A 21,805-nucleotide genomic window follows, 5' to 3' on the forward strand; every position below is an offset into this window, starting at 1 on the left:
AGATTGGGGTAATAAAAATAGAATATTGGTTTCTTTTAGATATTATTGGTTAAATTAATGAAATTTAGAGTGGAAAAACAGGCTAAATATGTAATAAAGTGGCCTTTTTACCTATTGTGGCTAATACTATTTCAATGGACATTGTAAGGGTCTTTTATAATGTGTAGTAATTTAATGGATATACAATTATTAATTTATTCATTCATTTTAAATGCCATTGTTAACTTGTAGCATTTTTTATGTTCAAATGAATCCTGTGATGACTTTCTTCTAAGCTGTGAATCCTTTCATGTAAAGTGAAGTCTTCATCTTTATTTGAAGTGAGAATATACCTAGAGCTATGATATTTTTGGGAACAATGTGCTAATTTAACATAAAATCTATATGAAGGCATGGAAGGTTTTTAGTGCCACAGGAGATTTTATATCCAAATTCCATTTAATGAAACTTATCAAAATACTTAGGTCACTTTCTTTCTAATACTCAGCAAGACCTCTCTGATCAGTACTCTTTTTGACTTGTCCCCAGAAAATATATTCTTTAGTCACTGAGTTGATTAGGAAATGTAAACTCCTTTTAATAAGTGCCTAATGAAAATTTAATTAGGAAGATAATTTCTTAGACATTTTCAAAGAAAGGTTACAGAAATTAAATACTACATGAAAAAAATCAATGAATTAAAATTCATGAAATTTTAAAGCTTTTGTCAAAAACACCATGAAGAAAATGTACCTGGCAAGCAGCAGATTAGGAGGAAATATTTTCCCAAATTCATACATGACAGAGCACTGTATACCATCACAACGTGCCCAGGATTCATAAAAAATTCCTGTAACATGGTAGATAACGTGCATAACGCATAACTCATTTTTGTAAAAATAATGAGCAAAATATTTGAAGACATTTTACTGATAAAAATGCACAAATGGCCAGGAAGGACATGACAAAAATTAGTCATCAGAGAACTATAAGTTGAAATCTTAATGAGACGCCACTAGACTCTAGACTAGCTAGAATTTAAAAGACTGAAAACATCAAATGTTTTTAAGGTTGTGGAACAACTGGGACTCTGCTATTGTGTTGTAGGGAATGTAGAAGGGTACAGCCACTTTGGAAAACTAACTAGAAGGTTTATTTTTTTTTTCTAAAATTAAACATACATGTATTTCTATGACCCAGCAATTCCACTCTGGGATATTTACCCAAGAGAAATGAAAACATAGGTTACAAAAAGACTAGTACAATGTTTAATAACAGTTAAAACTGGAAACATCCCAGGTGTCCATCACTAGAAGAATAGATAAACTCTGGTATAATTATACATTGAATACTGTTCGGTAATATAAAGGAATGGATTATTGATAAATGAATTCCAAAAACATGCTGAGTAAAAGCCATCTTACACAAAAGAGTACATACTCTGTAGTTCCATTTATATAAAATTCTGGAACAGGAACAACCTTCACCATCACTCAGTCATAAAGATACTTTCCTATGTGTTCTATTAAAATACTTATTATTTTGGTTTTCACATTTAAGTCTATGATCTATCTCAAATCATTTTTGGTTTATGGTACTGTGTTTCCCCAAAAATATGACCTACCCATAAAATAAGCCCTACCAGGATTTCTAAGCATTTGCACAATATAAACCCTACTCCGAAAACAAGACCTAGTGATGGGTGTGGCAACACAGCTTATCTGCACAACCCATGCATTTCTTCATGGGGCAGTAAAGAAGATGAGCAGCCCTTCTCATCTGCCCCATGAGAGCTCTATTGCTTGACATGAGTGATTGGGGCTAATGGTTCTAAAGGAAATAGAGTTGCAAGAAATTCAGGATGGAATTTGAGGTTTGGAGAGTTAGGATGATGTTCCAGAAGAAGACGACTTAACTATATTTGAATAAATGTAGATTATTGTACCGTACTTAAAAAAAAATAACACATCCAGTGAAAATAAGCCCTAGAGGTCTTCTTGAGGAAAAATAAATATAAGACCCTGTCTTATTTTCAGGGAAAAACGGTATAAGGTAGAGGCATAGGTTCATTTTGTTTGTCTAGATGGGAAAAACCTTCAGGGGGAAATAAATCAGAATAATGGTTCCTTCCAGGGTGTTGGAGTGGGGATTCACTAGTCTAAGGAATGTGAGGGATTTGGGCACTGATCAAGCAAAAAAGAGACGATGATGGTACAAGGTTGCATGAAAAAAGAAGTTCCTCATCACATGAGACTGTCCAGAGGCTTATAATAAGGGGCCACCATCTTAACAGGAAGAAGGGAAGAGAATTCTTGAAGAGAGGAGAATCAGAGAGGGTATCTCTGGAGATTACATGTCCAGGTGATGTTGCTCAGTAGTGAAGAATGTCTGGATCAGAAAGTAGTAAGGGGCAGTAGCAGCTTGGGGTCTCATAACCACAGGTTCTCTCTTATCAGTGGCCAGCAGATGCTGGATCTAGTTTTATGGAGTATGCAAAGCAGGCAGGCTGTTAGTGGATACAAATCTTCTTGTGTGGGCTGTTTCTCAAATGACTGGGTACGTAAAAATTTGAGTTTGGCACCAGTGAGCTTTTGAACTAACAGACCTCAGCCTGCAATGAAGAAAGAATTCAGGGGTCAATCCATAGAAACTACATTTTCTTAATTTAGGTAATGACCAGAAGGGGGAATTCTTTTGAGTGATGATAATTTCCTATATCTTGATAGGGGCTTAGATTACACAGGTGAATACATTTGTCAAAAGTCTGTGAATATCATGCTTTTAAAATGGCTTTGTAAAAACAGGTCAATAAATATACACCTAAGGCTTGTATGTTTGTGCATTTTGTATGTAAATTTTATATTAAAAGAAAAATCTAAATATTGAACTCTAGTTAATGATACACATACTGAAGTGTTTAGAGGGAGATATGTACTGCAGTATGCAGTTTACACTGAAATACCAGAAATAAAATAGATTGATAAATAGGCCAGGTGTGGTGGCCATGCCTGTAACCCCAGACCTTTGGGAGGCTGAGGCAGGAGGATATCTTGAGACCAGGAGTTCAAGACTGGTATGGTTAGCATAGCAAGACCCCATCTCTACAAAAAATATTTTTTTAAAAATAGCTGAGTGTGATGGCATATGCTCGTAGTCTCAACTACTCAGGCAGCTGAGGTAGGAGGATCCTTTGATCCCAGGAGTTAGAGGTTACTGTGAGCTATGATCACACTACTGCACTTCAGCCTGGGTGACACAGCAAGACCCTGTTTCTAAATAAATGAATGAATAGTAGGATACATAATTGGATATGTAAATAATAAACCAGCTACTATAAAATATTAATGTTAAAATCTATGTCGAGGTATACATACATGTGTTTATCATAAAACTATTTCAACTGTGCTTTATGTTTCAAAATTTTCATACTGAGGTGTTAAAGACTGCTGTGTGAAGAATACACTGGGGGACCAGTGAGGACACTGCCGTTGCATTAAAAAGCTAAAGTTTTATATTTCTTGACCAACTTTAAGCTATCATTTTATAAAAACTTGGTCCTATATTTTATCATTTGACTAATGATCTGTGGAATTTGATCTGTTACAGGGAAAGGCCTTCTACTGCCATGAACACCTGTGCATTTCTGTCAGCATTTGGCTGCTCCAGTAGGACTCTGCTGATTGATGGCCTGGTGGAGCTCAGAACAGGCCTGCAGAGGAAGGAGCGCCATCTTTTTCTCTTCAACGATCTGCTTGTTGTGGCCAAAAGCAAGTAAGTGGACTGCACAGTCTCTCCTGGTTATCATTATAAAATTTCATTCCCGCTAACAAAGATACCCTTTCTACTCTATGGTTATTGTAAGAATGGCCTCTGTTACTATACCTAATATGTGAAGTGAGTATTACATTTGTTTCTTTTTTTTAAAAAAAGTTTCCATTTTTTATTCATACAATAAATGTTCATGTAGGTCCTGTGCCATGCCCTGAACAAATGTAGGAAATATAATGAAGGATGTGATGGGTATAGTCCTGCTCTTTGGTAGCTTACATTCTAATATGGGAGCTTACCTTCGTGTGTGTGTGTGTCCGGGGGGGGGGGGGGTAGAGGACAGATTGTGATTAGTGCTATGAAGAAAATGGGGTGGTGGGTGAAGTGAAAGATGGGGTATATGGTAGGTATCTGTAGTCAGGGGGAAAAATCATTGAAGGATGAAAAGCAACCAGCCATTTAGATAGATAATGGGAGTATGAGCGTTCTAGGTTGAGAGAACAGGTACAAAGGTGATGGGGAAAGCTTGGCCCTTAGAGGACTTCAAGGAAGGCCTGTGTAACTGGGACCTAATGAGCAAAGGAAAGTGATAGGAATTATGATTAGTGAAGTAGACAAAGGTTAGCTCGTCAGGACCTTGTAGGCTGTATTAATTATCTATTGCTGTGTAACAAATTACCCCCAAACATAACAGCTTAAAACTAAACATCTATATTTTCTCTGAGTGAGGAATCTGTGGTGTTTCACTGGGTAGTTCTGGTTTATGATCCCTCATGAGGGGCCTCTAGCTTATTGGGCAGGGTACCAGTTATCTCAAGGCTCAACTAGAACCCAAGAAACCACTTCCAAGCTCACTCGTGTGGGTGTTGGCAGCTGTAGTTCCTCATGGCTGTTCTCCAAAAGCTTCCTCACCATCTGGATCTCTCCACAGGACTGCTCATAATGGCAGTTGCTTCCTTCAGAGTGAACAATACAACAGTGTGAAAGAGAGAATAGACCATTGAAATAGCACCCAAAATAGAAACCACAGTATTTTATAACCTGATTTTGGAAGTAGTGTACCATCATTTCTGACGTATGCGATTGGCCACACAGACCAACCTTGGCACAGCATGGAAGAGAACTACACACTGTATGAATATCAGGAATTAAGGATCATGGGAACCATGCTCCTTAGTATGCTTAGTACCACAAAGGCTATCATAAAGACTTGAGATTTTATTCTGAAGGCTTTTAGTTGGGGGAGTGGTAGAGTGTGATTCTTTTTTAAAAAATATGATTCTGGCTCATGCTAGTTAGATAATGCACCAGAAGGCAGGCAAGAGAGGAAGCAAGGAGACTAGATAGTAAGTTGTTAGTGGTCCTGATGGAGATAGCGAGGGCTCTGTCTGAGGAAATGACAGGTAAGAGGAAGGTACAGACATGTCTGGAACGTACTTTAGAGGTACCCAAGAGGATTCACTTGCTGCTTAACACTAAATACCAGTGCACTTAATACTCAGCCTAGAACATGGTGGCTGCCGCTGGCTCTGTTTCCCATTGTCCTTATGTATGAAACATCAGCAAAGATAAAGGTATTTTAACAAATCCAGTCTCATGAAGGAGATTTTTAGTCACTAGAGAAGAGTAAACATGTTTTTCTACTACCCACACTAAACTGGTAAATATTACACTAAATATGGTAATATTTATAGAATCTTTGCTGTTCTTTATTTTTTTATTTTAGTGTATTATGGGTTACAAGTGTTAAGGTAACATATATTGCCCATGTCCCCCCTCCCCCCTCGAGTCAGAGCTTCAAGCGTGTCCATTCCCCAAACGTTGCACATCTTACTCATTTTGGTTGTATATACCCATCCCCTCCTCCCCCCTCCCACCCTCCCGACACCCAATAAATGTTACTCCTATATGTCCACTTAGGTATCAATCCGTTAATACCAATTTGCTGGTGAGTACATGTGGTGCTGGTTTTTCCATTCTTGAGATACTTCAATTAGTAGAATGGGTTCCAGCTGTATCCAGGAATATACAAGAGGTACCATATCACCATTGTTTCCTAAAGCTGAGTAGTATTCCATGGTATACATATACCACATTTTATTAATCCATTCATTAATTGATGGGCACTTGAGTTGTTTCCACAGCTTTGTAATTGTGAATTGTGCTGCTATAAACATTCGAGTGCAGGTGTCTTTTTCATAAAGTGACTTTTGATCTTTGGGGTAGATGCCCAGTAGTGGAATTGCTGGATCAAATGGTAGATCTACTTGTGTCGCTTTGAGGTATCTCCATATTGCTTTCCACAGAGGTTGAACTAGTTTGCAGTCCCACCAGCAGTGTAGGAGTGTTCCTATCTCTCTGCATCCACACCAGCATTTGTTGTTTGGGGACTTTTTGATAAAGGCCATTCTCACTGGAGTTAAGTGATATCTCATTGTGGTTTTGATTTGCATTTCTCTGATAATTAGAGATGTTGAATATTTTTTCATATGTTTGTTGGCCATTATTCTTTCTTCTTTTGAGAAGTTTCTGTTCATGTCCTTTGCCCATTTTTTGATAGGGTTGTTTGATTTTTTCTTGCTGATTTTCCTGAGTTCTAAATAGATTCTAGTTATCAGCCCTTTATCAGATGTGTAGCATGCAAAAATTTTCTCCCATTCTGTGGGTTGTCTGTTTGCTATCTTGACAGTTTCTTCGGCTGTGCAGAAGCTTTTTAATTTGATCAGGTCCCATTTATTTATTTTTGTTGCCGCCATGATTGCCTTTGGGGTCTTCTTCATAAATTCTTTGCCTAGGCCAATGTCTAGAAAAGTATTTCCAACATTTTTGTCTAGAATTCTAATAGTTTCACACCTAAGGTTCAATTCTGTTACCCAGCATGAGTTGATTTTTGTGAGAGGTGAAAGGTGTGGGTCTTGTTTCAGTCTTCTACCTGTGGCTATCCAGTTTTCCCAGCACCATTTATTGAATAAGGATTCTTTTCCCCAGTGTATATTTTTGTCTGCTTTGTTGAAGATTAGTTGGCTATATGAGGATGGTTTTATATCTGGGTTCTCTGTTCTGTTTCACTGGTCAATGTCCCTGTTTTTGTGCCAGTCCCAAGCTGTTTTAATGACTATAGCCTTGTAGTACAGTTTGAAGTCTGGTAAATTGATACCTCCTATTTTGTTTTTATTGCTAGGATTGATTTTGTTATACATGGTCTTCTCTGGTTCCATACAAAGTGTAAAATTATTTTTTCTATATCTGTGAAAAATGATGATGGTATTTTGATAAGGATTGCGTTGACTCTGTAGGTCACTTTGGGTAGTATAGACATTTTAACAATGTTGATTCTACCGACCCATGAGCATAGTATATTCTTCCATCTGTTTACGTCATCTGCTATTTCCTTCTTTAGTGTTTCATAGTTCTCCCTGTAGAGGTCTTTTACCTCCTTAGTTAAGTATATTCCAAGGTACTTTATTTTCTTTGTTGCTATTTTGAAGGGAATTGAGTCTTTGATTTGGTTCTCACTTTTACTGTTGTTGGCGTATATGAATGCCTCTGATTTTTGTGTATTGATTTTGTATCCTGAGACTTTACCAAAGGATGCAACAAAAAAAGAAAACTACAGACCAATATCTCTTATGAATACAGATGCAAAAATTCTCAACAAAATCCTAGCCAATCGAATCCAGGTGCTTGTCAAGAAAATAATTCATCACAACCAAGTGAGCTTCATCCCAGGGATGCAGGGATGGTTCAACATACGCAAATCTATAAATGTAATTCACCATATAAACAGAAGCAAAAGCAAAGACCATATGATCCTCTCAATAGACATAGAGAAAGCATTTGACAAAGTTCAACACCTTTTATGGTAAGAACGTTATACAAAATAGTCATAGATGGGGCTTACCTAAAAATGATACAAGCCATATATGACAAACCAACAGCCAATATCATACTGAATGGGGAAAAACTGAAAGCATTCCCACTTATGGAAGAAGACAAGTTTGCCCAGTATCTCCACTTCTGTTCAACATAGTGCTGGAAGTCCTTGCTACAGCAGTCAGACAAGAGAGCAGAATTAAGGGTGTCCAAATGAGAGCAGAAGAAATCAAACTCTCACTCTTTGCTGATAACATGATATTATACCTAGAAAACCCTGAGGATTCAACCAAGAGAGTCCTTGATCTGATAAATGAATCTTTGTTTTTTTGCATTAAAGTTATTCAGTGCCATAAATAAGACATGGGCAAGGGTAAATAATTTTGCAAAGCGCTATATTTAATGTGATTGGTATTAATAACAAGAGAAACCAATTATTTATTGGTATCTTATTATATCTTAGATATTATTCTGGAGACTTTAACCCTTATAACTATTCTATGAGGTGGATATTTTCCTCATTTTAGAAAAGAAATTGATACTCTTCTCAATTCTGTACTTGACTAGTCTACAAAAAAAAAAAAAGATATTCATACTGAGAGAAATTAAGTGACTTCCTCAAGTTCACAAAGTAATTAGTTGAAACCACCATTGAACCTAGATTTATCTTATTACAAAGTCCATTCTTTTAACAAATATGTGTTCTGCTGCCTCTACTGCTGAACTCTTTTTTAATGGATTTCATAAAAGAGTCCTCAACCATGTCATTTTTCAACATTAATTGAGTCTTTATGATTAATAAAAGGTTCCAACTAAATACTCATTTAGTAAGAATTGGTATAGAATGCTTAGGAACTCTTCAGAGTTAAAGATGACATAAAGATAATAAAACAGTTTCAGAATATTTTCAATAGAAGTGATACATACAAATGTAGTTTTGCGAGTGGTTATGATATTTTGAGTAATACAGTGAAAGAAAATTGGTTTTTGTTTTTATCTAAGCTTTCGCACTTGAACAAGTCTACATGAAGATCTAAGTAGGGAGGCTGTTAGCAGAAGAACAAATCATTTTTAAAAAAGTTCTATATTTAAATATTATTGGATGGGTTCTATTATATATGCTTGGTGTTATAACAGGAAAATCAGAAAGGTCTCATTTAATTTTCCTAGCAACCCCCCAAGGTAAGAGTTGTTTTAGATGTTGAACACTGATGCTGAGGGAGGTTTGTCATAGACTAGCAAATGACAGAGCTGGGGCTTGAACATAGACCTTAATTCCAAATGCTGGCTCTTTCTGTCTTCCTTACCACACTGTACTCCTTAGGTGCAGAGCTTAGTCCGGAGGTAGATACGCAGACAACAACCAATTTCCTGAACTTTAGGACCTTAAAGGCTACTTACTTGTAACATACATTCAACTCTTAGGGAAGAAGATATTTTCCTTCTTTTTTGGATTTTTTTTTTCCTTAGCACTTATGGTAATATTTAGAGAACCTTTGTTTTTTTTTTTGTTTTTTTTTGCCTTAAATTATTTATTGTCCTGTATACTGTTCACGTCTAAGTGGTTTTTATGTAACCTACATTTTGGTAAAAACATTTTATAAAGACAATTGTTTTACCACTAGAAAATTGCTGTGTTTTAGATATATTGGCAAAATTTGTGCCCATTGTCTACTTTTATAGCTTTTTATTTTAATTGTCCCTCACATAGGGTTACATCATTTTTTCCCACATAACTCTGTGTCCACTCTAATGTTTTTATGAAATGACAAAATTTATATCAATTGATGTACATGCTGTTATTTATGAGATTCAATTCATGTAAGATTATTTTAAATACTTTCTACATCCATTGGGGATATTTATAAGTTTGGGTGATCTATGTTATTTTTTATGTTTTTGGCATAAACCCAGGACCCTTAAGATAGAAAGGAAGATGGATATTTGAGGAGATGATGATGATGGTGATGATTAAATCCTGCCACCTTACAACAATTTCGATAATGTTTTGGGAGTGTCTTACATGATCATTCTCATAGCAAATATTTAGGTATATTCACAGATCCTTCTTAATATGAAAGAACTTAATTTTTTTCCAAAATAAATAGCAACCAAAATGAAATAGGTTCTTGCAATACCAAAACTGTGTTAATCCTTACCCTTGGATAAAGAATCAAGTGGTATCCTAGATCAATTAATTTGTTGAAATAATCTGAGACCAGTGCTTGGTCTTCATACTCAGCCATGGAGAAAAGGGGAGACCTGAGTTCCTTATTATGTCAGCTCATCTTTAGACTTTATTTGGAAACTGATTTCAGTCCTTGGGTTGGGCCTACAGAAGTAAACTCAAATGGGATAGATAATTGACAAGCTGTCACATATTTATTTAGTCAAACTAAGGGAATTTTAGTAAGAGAATCATAGAAAGGGTGTTAAATGCTCTCTTTTATTGGCTAACGTATTATATTTGCTCTGCTTTGTGCTGGATTTTGACAATGTTTGCTGAAAATTGTTTTGAATTTATTATTATTTTCCATACTAAATTAGGAAAGTATTAAAGCTGGATAGGGCCTTGGGAAAAACTTTTATATTCATTAGGAAGATAAGTTATTTTTCCAATAAAGTTATGGCTTTCCTTTATAAAAATAAGATATATTTTACAAGCATTACTTTTTTTAGAAAGAAGTTAGTAGCTGATAGGGCACCTATATGGAATTTACAAAAAGGAAATAACTATAGTTACCTCACACCCTCTTAAGACATTACTATTTTAATATTTTCTGAGAATAACCAATTAGTAAATAATACTGAGTTCTTTAAGGTGAAAAAGATGAAGTTAAGTAAGCTCATTTACAATAGAATTACCATGAGATACTCATGGAATATACCATGATCTCTACCCGAAAACATATTTAATATGACATCTCTATCTCAGAATGGGAAAAAAGTCTCCCTAAAATCCTGTGTATTTCAATAATTTACTGGAATTCCTTCCAGTGTGCAGATTGGAGAATAGGAAAGGAAACTGTATCTGTCACATTAATAAATTTGTACTAAGGACTACTTTGTAGAAATAAAGGATTTATTTTTAAGTTTTTGAAAATGTTTTCAGTCAGTTCACATTAGATTTATATTTTTTTAATTTCTGTTGATCTAATATTATTGGAAATAGTAATAGTCATTCCATTGGAGCCAGTTCATATTAAAATTATTTTTTTTTAATTTCTATATTATAATACTATAGGAGATTGAGAGTGACAAATCTGAAGAAGTACACTATGACCCCAGGAAAGTACATTTCAAAATTCAGCCTTTGGAATACTTGTTTTATATATTTTCCAGGCTATCCTTCTGATTTTATGTATATAAATGCTCATAATTTTTATCCTCCAACCTCCAAACAAATAGCCCCATGAGAAAGCCTTGTAGCTCTGGAGAGATTTAAGAAAAAGTAGGCTAAAGAGAAAAGCCGAAGGGAACTTCATGGAAAGACACTTTCATCAAAATGCTTCATGGGAATGGCAACATTCAAGGCTTTTTATCGATGCACAGTGCTTTATGTTTATGCTTTATGTTAAGAGCATAAATAAGCTCAGGAGCCAACACTGCCCAAAGTCAGAGTCTAGCCCTGCCTCTGGCTGTTTGACTTTTGACAAATTAATCCCTCTGTGAATCCATTTCCTCATAAATAAAATGTTTGAGTTTTAAACTAAATAATATGTGTAAAGTATTTATAACAATGACTGGCACATGGTAAATTCTCAATAAATAGTAGCTATTACTTTTAGTATAGGAGAATGGAAGTCATTGTTCATACCTGTAGACAGTTCCTTGCTTTGGGCATCAGGGGTGGCACTTTATTGATCTAGGAAAAGGATCTTTGGGATGACTTTTTTGCCAGGTCAGTATATGGGGATGTTTCCACATGATATCTGAAGTATTCAATGTAGATAGAGATCTGCATTAGAAAACAAACACAAAGTGTGTGAAAACAAACATACCTTTCCTTCCAAAAAATTTCTAGTCTTAGTTTTATATTACCTAAATAATTGGCATAACAAAATAAGATTCACTCTGTAATTGAATCTGTTTCGTGAAAAATCTAATGATTTTTAGCAATAGGGTAAAATATATTAAAATAAAATACAGAAAGAAGCCATTTTGCCACAAGGCATTTTTCTATTACACTTAAATGTAATAATGGTAATTCCTGTGGGAATCACAGACGAGTCTTTGAATCTAGGTTGTCCTTCATGCGTATTTCCTGCAATATCTTTTTCATCTTATAAATCCCACTTAAGAGTTTTAGCCTTACTATTCCATGAATCAGAGGAGTATTAGGGATGCTTCTATACATGAGGTATCTTTGATTTTATTTTAGCTTTTCCACAAATGGTTCCAAATGGTAGGAATGACCTAAGTTTCCCTGGGCATTCTTTTTATCCTACTCAGTTCCTTCCATTAAATCTCAGTTCAGTATGAGCAAAAAATCTGTCAATTAGCTCAAGAGATATGATGGTCTCCATACCAGGAGTCTAAGGTATAGTAGGAAGAAATTGTCCAAAAGGAATTTCACTGCTGACTAAAAGCAGATCCCCTTCTGACTCCCCAGTGATAAACATTGATTGTGTCAAACCTACTCTCTCTCTTAGGTTCTTTTTTAGGCTACATTTTTTCAGTTTTAGCCAGAATATAAGGGAAAATGGTTGAACAGAATCTTAAGAAAGGAAATTTAAAATAATCTATGCTTCTAAACCCTAGAAAATCTCCTAATCACTCAGTTGAAAATGTATTATAAATTCCTCTAGTTAATTACAGGTTTTTTCAGTGTATCTTTCTTAAAGTGGAAATTTTATAAACATCTCAATAAATCATGTATACTTTTGTTTTGAGCCACTCCAGTCTTTTTGTAAATAAGCAAGTTATAAATAATAAATGAATTAATTTTTTATAACAGCAGTAAATTTAAAAGTAGGCTTTTGATCCAAATGCAACGCTCAATGTATAGAAAAGTAAAATGGCAGTTTATGGCTATCTGCTGCCATACATGCAGACATGAGGAATAAAAGCTTCACCAAATGTCTTAAAGGCCTTCTTGGTCCAAGGTAGTCTACTATGTTATAATTCACTGTGTTAGCCACTGAAGATAGAAACAATGAATAAGATGTTTATCACAAGCACAGAATCTTCCATACAATTTAAGAAACAAAGTAACAGGAGGTCCTTTTTGGTTTTTATCTTTCTAGGCATAAGAATAACTTGAAGATGAAATACAAGATTAAATTATCTGACATGTGGACAGCAAGCTGTGTCGATGAATTGGGAGATGGCAAGGGCAGTGCTATGAAATCCTTTGTCTTGGGCTGGCCCACTCAGAACTCTGTGGCCACTTTCAGGTAAGAATGACAGCTTGTCCTGTATTTACCTTGTTTAGCTACTATGGTGATTTCTGAGAAGAGAGAAAAAATTTAAGCAAATTTTGTTCCCCAAATTCTTAGGAGGAAAATATTTTATTCTAATGGTTTCTGAAGTCAGTGACTCATCTTTTGACACATACACGCAACCAAGATGCTCATGCACCTTATGTTTCTCCCAAAGAGCTTTTTGTTAAAACCTATGAAAATTAATAGTAACCTTTGGGAACTCTTGGAGTCATTTGCCTTGGTTTGACCACTGAGTTTTAGAAGGGCTCTACTGAAACAACTAGGGGGATGAGAACTTACAGGAATATGGAAGGAGAGTAGACTGGTGGTCACATTTTTTAGACTCCCTCTCCAACCTCCCCTTTCCTAATGTCTAGGGATGTGTTTGAAATATTGAGCTTTTGAGTCCTACCAGTCTTTTCAAACCACTGAAATGACCTTTACTGAAACAAATTTGATAAAATAGTCCAAGTAAGGTTGGATAAGTGGTTTATATCCAAAATTTTATAAAAAGTAATTTATCATCATACAAATAAAACTAATGTCATGAAATACTGGATTGCCTAAATTGTGTATCAGGTTTTGGTTTAGTATCTATGGAGTGTGACAATCAAGAGCATACTTAATATTTTAAGGAGTAAAAATTGGTTTCCCAAGAGTCACTTGTAGGTGGGGATGGGGTTGGAAAATGTATGAATAAAGAATTTTTGTCTTTTTATGCTGAACATGCTTAATTGGCACTTTACAGTTCAGGGAAAGCATACCAAATTCACCCCTGTGCTTTTGAGTAACTGTGCTCCAACTCCAGTACTAGTTTTATTCTGAAAGATTTAGTGTCCATTGCATGCACATGATGCATTTTCATTCTGCTTCTCTTCCTACCGACACGAAACTCTTCAGGCATCATCCTAAAGCCGGTTAGCTAAAATTTTCCAAGCTGTTAATCTCTATTAAAAGACAGGCATGTCATTAAACTCTGTAAACATGCCTGAGATTAATAACTACTGTAACATGCCTGTAGTAACTTCTGTAAACATGCCTGAGATTAATAACTACTAAAGAAATGGAGCCCTGGATTCTAGTATAGAGCAAGGGGAAGGGATAAATATAAGAAGATTACACAGATCAATCTCTATAAATTAACCTGACACATTTCATAATTTGTTTATTTTTTAAAGTAATGTATGCTATACGTTTAAACAACAGAACACCATATAGCAGTAAGTATGAAACTGCATGTGGTGATATTTATAACATAATGTTAAATGAAAGAACCCTTACTTAAAATATTATATACTGTATGATTACATTTACAGAAAGCACCCAAACAAGCAAAACAGTTCTATGGTCTTGGAAGTTAGGGTAGGGGGAACCCACTGGCTGAAAGGAACATCAGGTGACCTTCTAAGGTGATTACCTGTTTTATAATCTGGGTGGTGGTTATGCAGGTGTGTTCAATTTACAGAATTTCTTTAAGCGGTACAGTACAGCTTTGTGCAGTTTTCTGTATACAAATTATATGTCAATTACTAAGTGTCTTAAAGGGGTAGTTTTGTTTAACTAATTTGAAAACGTTAATGGGTCTGAAGAAAATGTCTCATCTATTTTCCACACAGGGCTTTGCTGAATAAATCCAAGATTTGACATAAACCTAGAAAATTTGAACCTAGAAAATCTTTTTTTAGAAAAGATAAGAAATGAAAGATGGAAGTTGCATGGTTAGTGGTAAAAAAGATGTAATGTGCTTTCTGATGGCCAATCCTGAGACATTGCTTATAGAGAAAATTGTTAAGCAACAAAGTTAGAAACAAATTGCAAATATTTATGAAGTGTATTTTGTTGGGAAAAGACAATAAGTAGGGTTTCCAATTTCTTTAAAGAGATTAGAAATACGGTTTTAAAAGCTTGTAAATGCCAAGACCATACAGGAATAAAGTTAATTTTATTTCTAATTTTCAGAATAAAATGCAGCTGTGACATCAGCAAAAAATATTAATTAATAGTAGTTTAGTTGTAAATGGATTAATCTTAATCAGGTTATTATAATTGAGAATAAGATTTCTATGAACTCATTTACTAAATTATAATTCTGCTGTACGTATTTAAAAAAATTCTCCTTAATCTCTTTAATCTCAATATTAAGCATACTTTCTGTTTATATGGCCCTTTATACTATAAAAACACTCTGAGAGAGATAATTAACCCAGTTTCACAGATGTGGAAAAACCAAATGCTGAATTCCAAATTAAGTACCCTTTCCACTATAAGAGCTACCACTTACTGGTATGATACCACTTGTAGAAATGCAATTGAGTACAAAAGAAGGTCTGTCTTGGATCCATCCAGGAGAATTTAATAAACCTACTCCTGACTCTGTAATTTTTCCAAAGGGGCATTATGACCATGGGGTTCTCAGAACAAAGTTATGCTGAGCTTGCATCTTACATGTGCAACTACATCAATAACAACAGGCTGTTTGTATTTTCATCTGGATTGACAACATTAAATATGTTAGCATGAGTAGCATATGTGATTTCTGTCTTCCATTTTCTTTGATTGCAGTTGTTTGGAGCAAAAAGACACATGGCTTTCTCTCCTTCAGAGGTATTTTTTTCAGTATATGTATTTTGAATTTGTAACCTGCAATAAATGAATTAAAACTTTTTCTGGCACCATCTGGGGGATAGACATGGTTCAAGCTCTGACTTGGGTGGGGCAAGGGCAATATATGTAACCTAAAACATTTGTACTTCTGTAATATGCTGAAATAAAACAACAACAACAACAACAACAACAAAACCTTTTCTGCAGAGATGGGCCCCAAGTCATTCCCCTCTCCTTAGTAAAAATTGTTCATTTGTCCTGAAAATAAGCTGCTGTTTAGATTGTTCACTATCTGCTACTTCCTATAAATAATGTTCTTTCATTACATGTATTTCTTACTTTCTAGGAAGGAGAGCACTGAGGTGTCATTAGATCATTTTAGGCAGAAATTAGTCAATAATATCTTCCACATCTTTCTGTTGTCTTCAGTTTATTAACTGGAGCTAACAATTTCCTCAAAGTATGTGTTAAGTTTCCATAATGCAGGGTTTTCTGCTGAGCACCTCAGAAATCAATTACTAACCCTACCATTGAGCATATGGAGTAAAATGATATACCAAGCCCTTTTTACTAGACCCATAGTTCTTCCCTCCTTCCTGAACTCTCCACCTCCCCAAACAATGGGATAGTCAAGATTTACACTCTATTGGAGAGAGATGAGAAGTAAAAGGTCATTGTTTTGGTTTGGCCTTGTAAAGTGTTTTATATGCTCCTGTTCTTATCAGCAAGGTGTTGGACGTGTCCAGAGAAGGCAGGGAAGTTTTTTTTGTTGTTGTTTTATTTTTATTTTAGGATATTATGGGGGTACAAACATTTTGGTTACATTTTATGTCTTTGCCTCACCCAAGTGAGGATCAGGCATGCCCTTCCCCTCTACAGTGCTCACCACGTCCATTAGTTGTGAGTTTACTACTCCCCCCAACTCCCTAATCCCAGTAGAATATTACTACCCTGTGTGCACCATAGTGTCGATCAGTTAGTGGAAGGCAAGGAAGTTTTAAGGGTAAAACATTACCTAGAGTTGCCTTCACCTGCTTGTGCTCCTCGAACCTCACTTGACATGGAGGTCCCATTCTTTTTTGTGCCCATGCCTACTGTCCTGCTGTGGTTTTTTTAAATTCCCTTTCAACCCATAGTGTAATTTGATTTTGCTGAGTCTTCTCATCTGTCTTTAAAAATAGCATATAAGTACATTGAAAATATTAGCAAAAGAGATTGATTTTAAAAATAAGCCATCAGCAAATTCCATCTGACTCAGTGTTTGCATTTGATTAGACACATCGATCTCGAGAAACAGAAGGATCACCTGAAGAGCATTCCCCTCAGAATCTTCACTGAGGACATGGGGAATTGTGTCCATGTAAGTGCTTGTAAGCAAGAAAATTAATTCCAAGTCCCTGCATTAAAGCAGAATACCATAGATAAAAAGAGAGAATGACAGGCAGACAGATAGACTGTGTATATGCTGTGCAAGGTAGGCATTTAGAAATGCCATAGGGGGAAAGTGCATTTTCCTAGGTATATATATGTCTTTGTATATATGAAAAGTAAACCCTAGAGAAAATGAAGCAATAGAAATTCATATTAACTATAATATTTGGCATGTATGCTTGGAAAGAACACTGCTTGTGAGATGTCTCTTTCCTCCCTCTGGCATGAATGTTTCTCTGAATCTCATTAGTAGCAGCTACAGAGACTTGTAGTAAAGCTGTCTCCATAATGAGGTATTTTTAATTATTATTAAGCATTTTTTCCAAGCTGTCACTACTTAAGGAAAAAATGGTTTTGAAAAGTTTATACTTTGGGTTTTTATGGATTGAATTTCTCAAGCTATAGGGGATGATCTGAGAAAGTTGACATTTTTAAGGGATCAATATTTTTCTGCCTCATAGTTTTATCACATTGGTCAAATAAACATTAAGAGTTTAACCTTATTTATTAGGTATAATGGATGACTGACTGATATTGTAGCACAAGATCCAATATGTTATTGATAATAAGATAGAACCTTATGGGTATTTTTATGATACTATGGACTGTCATACTTCACAGCAGCTCTAGATCACACAGAATAGATTTGTTTGTGCAAAAATATATAGTGCAAAATTTTTATGTTTTTACCAAAAGCAAAATTTATGGAAATATTCTGACAAATGCCTGAATGCCAGATAATCACTGTTTGAGGAAAATATTCAAATTTTGGTGGTATGAAACAAGAGAGGTCTTTTGTAGCAAAATGAAACATTGTTGTTTCTGCCTGCTTTGATTCAGTTGTGGTGGCAGTTGGTTACATTTAGGATTGTCATGGAAAACCCCCTGAATTTTTTTTAACACCTTCTCAGTGTATGGAAAATGTGTGCTTGAGAAAGGACTGATGTCCCACTCTCATTTTGGAAAAGACAAAAGATGTGATCAGGTTGGGTGCTCTGTTTTTATTATTAGTACCCTGGGTAAATCAAGGATGATGTGACACACTCTGTCCTTTGCTTGCTGAAGCAGATTTCGTGGCTAGAGTCTCTTTCCAGGAGCCCTGCTTCCAGAGATATTCCCCCGAAAAGATTGCATGTGTGGGAAGTATTATCTTCATCCTTTGGTTCTGCACAACCTGTCAGTGAATTCTGTTAATGTGCAACAGAATAGCCACATGTTCAGTTTTGTCTATTTATTTTGTTATTTTTATTAGCCAAAGATCATTATCTGCTGAAATTCATTTGTTTTGTCTACCAGAAAGGCATGAGGAAAAATATACTTAATAGAATTACAATTTTGAATGTATGTTCCCAGTGCTAAAAAAAATATTATCTTAGAAACTAGGTAATTGGGAGAATAGATTCTTCACTTTACAAAAGACTTCATGAGAGTGTTTCTTTAAATTAAATGGAAGTGTTTTTAAACTTTAAAGAAAATGAAGAAACCCTTATTGAAATTAAGTCTTAAGTTAAAGCCTAGTATGTAACATACCTCTGACACTGGTAGAAGACAGATACTGGGTTGGGTGGTCCAAACCTTCCCTAGTTGGGCTCTGAGACAATTTTGCATAATTCTTGTGGCTGTAAGGAGTACAATTTGAAATTAATGCATTTAGAATACTTTTTTAAAAGTTAAAATTCATTTAACAAACCATTTTTAGAGGCAATTTGTCATGTCAAGTAATTGTCTCATAGGGAAGAGATACTATTAATGGAAGGATAATTTATACATTTTCCAGTGGGATTTCACTTGGCTTTGTTTTATATTTTAAAAAATATTTCTTTTTTGATAACATAACATTGTTTTATATTTAAGTAATGTCTTTTGGAATAATTCAGCAGCCTATATAGATATCTAAGAATCTTGCTAACTCCTTTTCTGCTTTTTGCAAATTGTCTTCTTAAGTAGCAATTCTCACTGTAGTTTAACACAGAGCTGTCATAGGTAGATTATATAAGATTCTATGGCAGAGGTGGTAATAAAATTGAGCTTTCTGAAATTTTCAGTTCTTTATTCTAGACTTATTTTAAATCTTTTAAAGATTTCAGCAATGAAAATCTTAATAGCCACAGTATCTGACATGTAGAAAGTACTCAATAAATAGTGATTTTTAAAAATTCTAAGCTTTAAATATTAATTATAACCAATTACATTCAGTTTTACCTAAACAGACTTTATACCATACAAAGAGATAAAACAAACAGACTTTATACCATACAAAGAAATAAAACCCTGTACTGTGAAAACAATACTGAGGAAAAAAATAGAGATTCACCTTCTCCCTTCTTTTATTACCCATTACATTACAGAAATACAATTATTAAAATGAGGCAGTGGGCCAGCCTCAGTGATTCTTCTTTTTTTTTTTTTTCCACTTGATTGGAAGCTAGATCCCTATACTCTCTCTTTGAAATATATAATATATTTATATATTTAGCATATTACGTACTTGCTTAATCTCCTATATTTTGTGGCCCACATATCTTTTAATTTAAGAGAAATTTTTTATTCAAAGGCATAATTTATAAGGAAATAAATCTAAATTATAATCATTTGTGTTCTACTTAAGTCTTGTGATTTACTCTTTCCATAAGAAATTAAGACGTGTCTTTGGATAATCATTTGACAATAATTATTTCTTCACCTGATTTCAAAATCTTTTTTAGTAACTGTATTTCTTATTTCTTTTTTTCCTACAGTATAAAACTGTCACAGTAAAGAACACAGACAGAGCAAATGAAGTTATCCACAAGTTATTGTCAGTGCTAGGGGTAACTGTAAGTTACTCTGCTAGATAATCTTAATTAAAAACAAACATTGATACTTTAAATTCATGGAAATATTATCTCTTTCATCATAAGGCAGCTTCTATTAGAGATACCAGTCATATTTTATTCCCCAAAATGTAGAAATTAAGGGCAATGAGCTTTAATATTAGCTTAATATATGGGTGCTGTTCTTCTCTTATTTTAAAACATATGTTAACTGAAAACCATAATGAGATTGGACTATAATTTTAAATGATAATTGCATTTTTATTGTATATACTACATACCGATACAAAAGATGTTTTGGTTTAAGATTCTTAAGAAGAAAGTTTCAATCTCCTCTTTCCTTGCCACTTGACATTATTTGACTTCTCCTCTCCATCTAAATATCCTATTATTATCCCAAGACTCAATCAGTCTGAGAAGTATGGATTCTGAAGGATGTGCTTGGTAGTAGAATTTTTACATAAAATCACATTTGCTGGCTACAGGTCCTGAGAGTGCAATGGCTAGTACCTCTAATAAATTGGTAAATAAGAAAGACAAGCTTTGCAATTAGATGATGGATTTTAAAAGCTTTAGTATGAACACCACAGTCTTCCCTGTTTTGCTTTTAGCTTCTGTCCAATTCTATTTTCTGGGATAGAGGTGAGTTTTGTTGAAATTTTAGTAGTAGAGAAGATTGAAATGTTTGAGGATATGGTAGAGGAGAGAGAACTGGAAGGTTCTTTTCATTGCTTCCCTACCAGTTATATAAACACCATACAATGCGTATTTTTATTAAATGGACTGACTTTCAGAAGGATGGAAACTAAGGGAAGGACTTTAAAAACACTATTCCTTGAATGAGATTCTCTATAAATATTAAAATAAGTACACTATTAGTATTATGTGCCATGACACATATTTAAAACATTCCATAATATTATTAATTGTTTTTAGATTTGCTTGTACACGGTGCTGTGGTGAGCCCTTAAGAATTTAGGGCAATCAAAATTTCAAATAAAAAATCAAATTTCTTTATTACATTTAGTAACATTTCAAATGTAATTAGGTGTATATACACTGAGTAAAGCAGGCATGTCTGCATTGAATTCTAACCTATCTACATATATTTTGGAAGAGAGCAATAGTAGTTTTAGGGGCAGGGAGAGAGATTAATGATATGATTCATTTTCTTATCTATGTCTTTCCTTTGGATAAAATGATCAAACTTCCCAACTCCCCTCTGCCCCCCAAATTGTATTAATTAGTAATTGAGACTGTTTGGTTATACCTGTTCTGAGGGATTGTTATGATGTTTTCAGATAATACATAAAAATGAAACATTTTTATTAGATTACTCTTCCTATTTACCATAAAAATTTTGGCTAGGGGATGGGGCAAGGATGCAGTGACAAACTGGGAAGGGAAGGGGCGGTGGTTTGTATGGTATTCTTCCTAACTAGGACCCTGCATTATAATCATGGCAGGGCCATGAGTTTTAATCAGAAATTAAAAACTAGGATATGACATATTGCCAATAAATTTATTTGTTCTAGCTTCATTTAAAAGATTTTTGTTTGATCCCTCCTAGGGGATTCAGCAAAATCTGTATAATTTAGTGTTATTTCTTTTGAATGGGATGTAGCATGTCGCTAAGTTATAATTATGCTAGTGAACAATTTTATTGTTGTCCCTGATTGAGCCTATTCTCTAGATAGATCTCTTGTCCTTTCTGTCCCCAGGACTGGACTTACCCAAACTAAAGCCAATGCAAACTGTGCCAGCTACCTATCTCCTCAAAGCCTCTTGGTCATTCTTCTCCTGCTCAGAAGCAGCTGAGCTAATCATCAACCTTTGACATTTGACTTTTAAGTCATAGACACAGCAGTATTTGGGGCTTTCTAGATAATAAGGTTGTCTTTGTAGGGGCATGTT

At 34.7% G+C, this 21,805-nt stretch overlaps 1 protein-coding gene across 3 annotated transcripts in view; it reads left to right on the top strand.

Annotated features, from left to right (window-relative positions):
* LOC105864564 (rho GTPase-activating protein 20-like) overlaps positions 1-21,805 on the top strand; it is a 64,831-nt gene that overhangs the window by 2,939 nt on the left and 40,087 nt on the right. For all 3 annotated transcript variants that reach the window (XM_076002616.1, XM_076002615.1, XM_012752536.3), the window contains exons 3-6: positions 3,586-3,750; positions 12,867-13,016; positions 15,606-15,647; positions 16,923-17,007. In XM_076002616.1, coding sequence (XP_075858731.1) covers positions 3,586-3,750; positions 12,867-13,016; positions 15,606-15,647; positions 16,923-17,007 — 442 coding nt within the window. The remainder of the gene's footprint in view (positions 1-3,585; positions 3,751-12,866; positions 13,017-15,605; positions 15,648-16,922; positions 17,008-21,805) is intronic.

Source organism: Microcebus murinus, chromosome 4, assembly GCF_040939455.1.
Source record: "Microcebus murinus isolate Inina chromosome 4, M.murinus_Inina_mat1.0, whole genome shotgun sequence".
Taxonomy (NCBI): Eukaryota; Metazoa; Chordata; class Mammalia; order Primates; family Cheirogaleidae; genus Microcebus; species Microcebus murinus.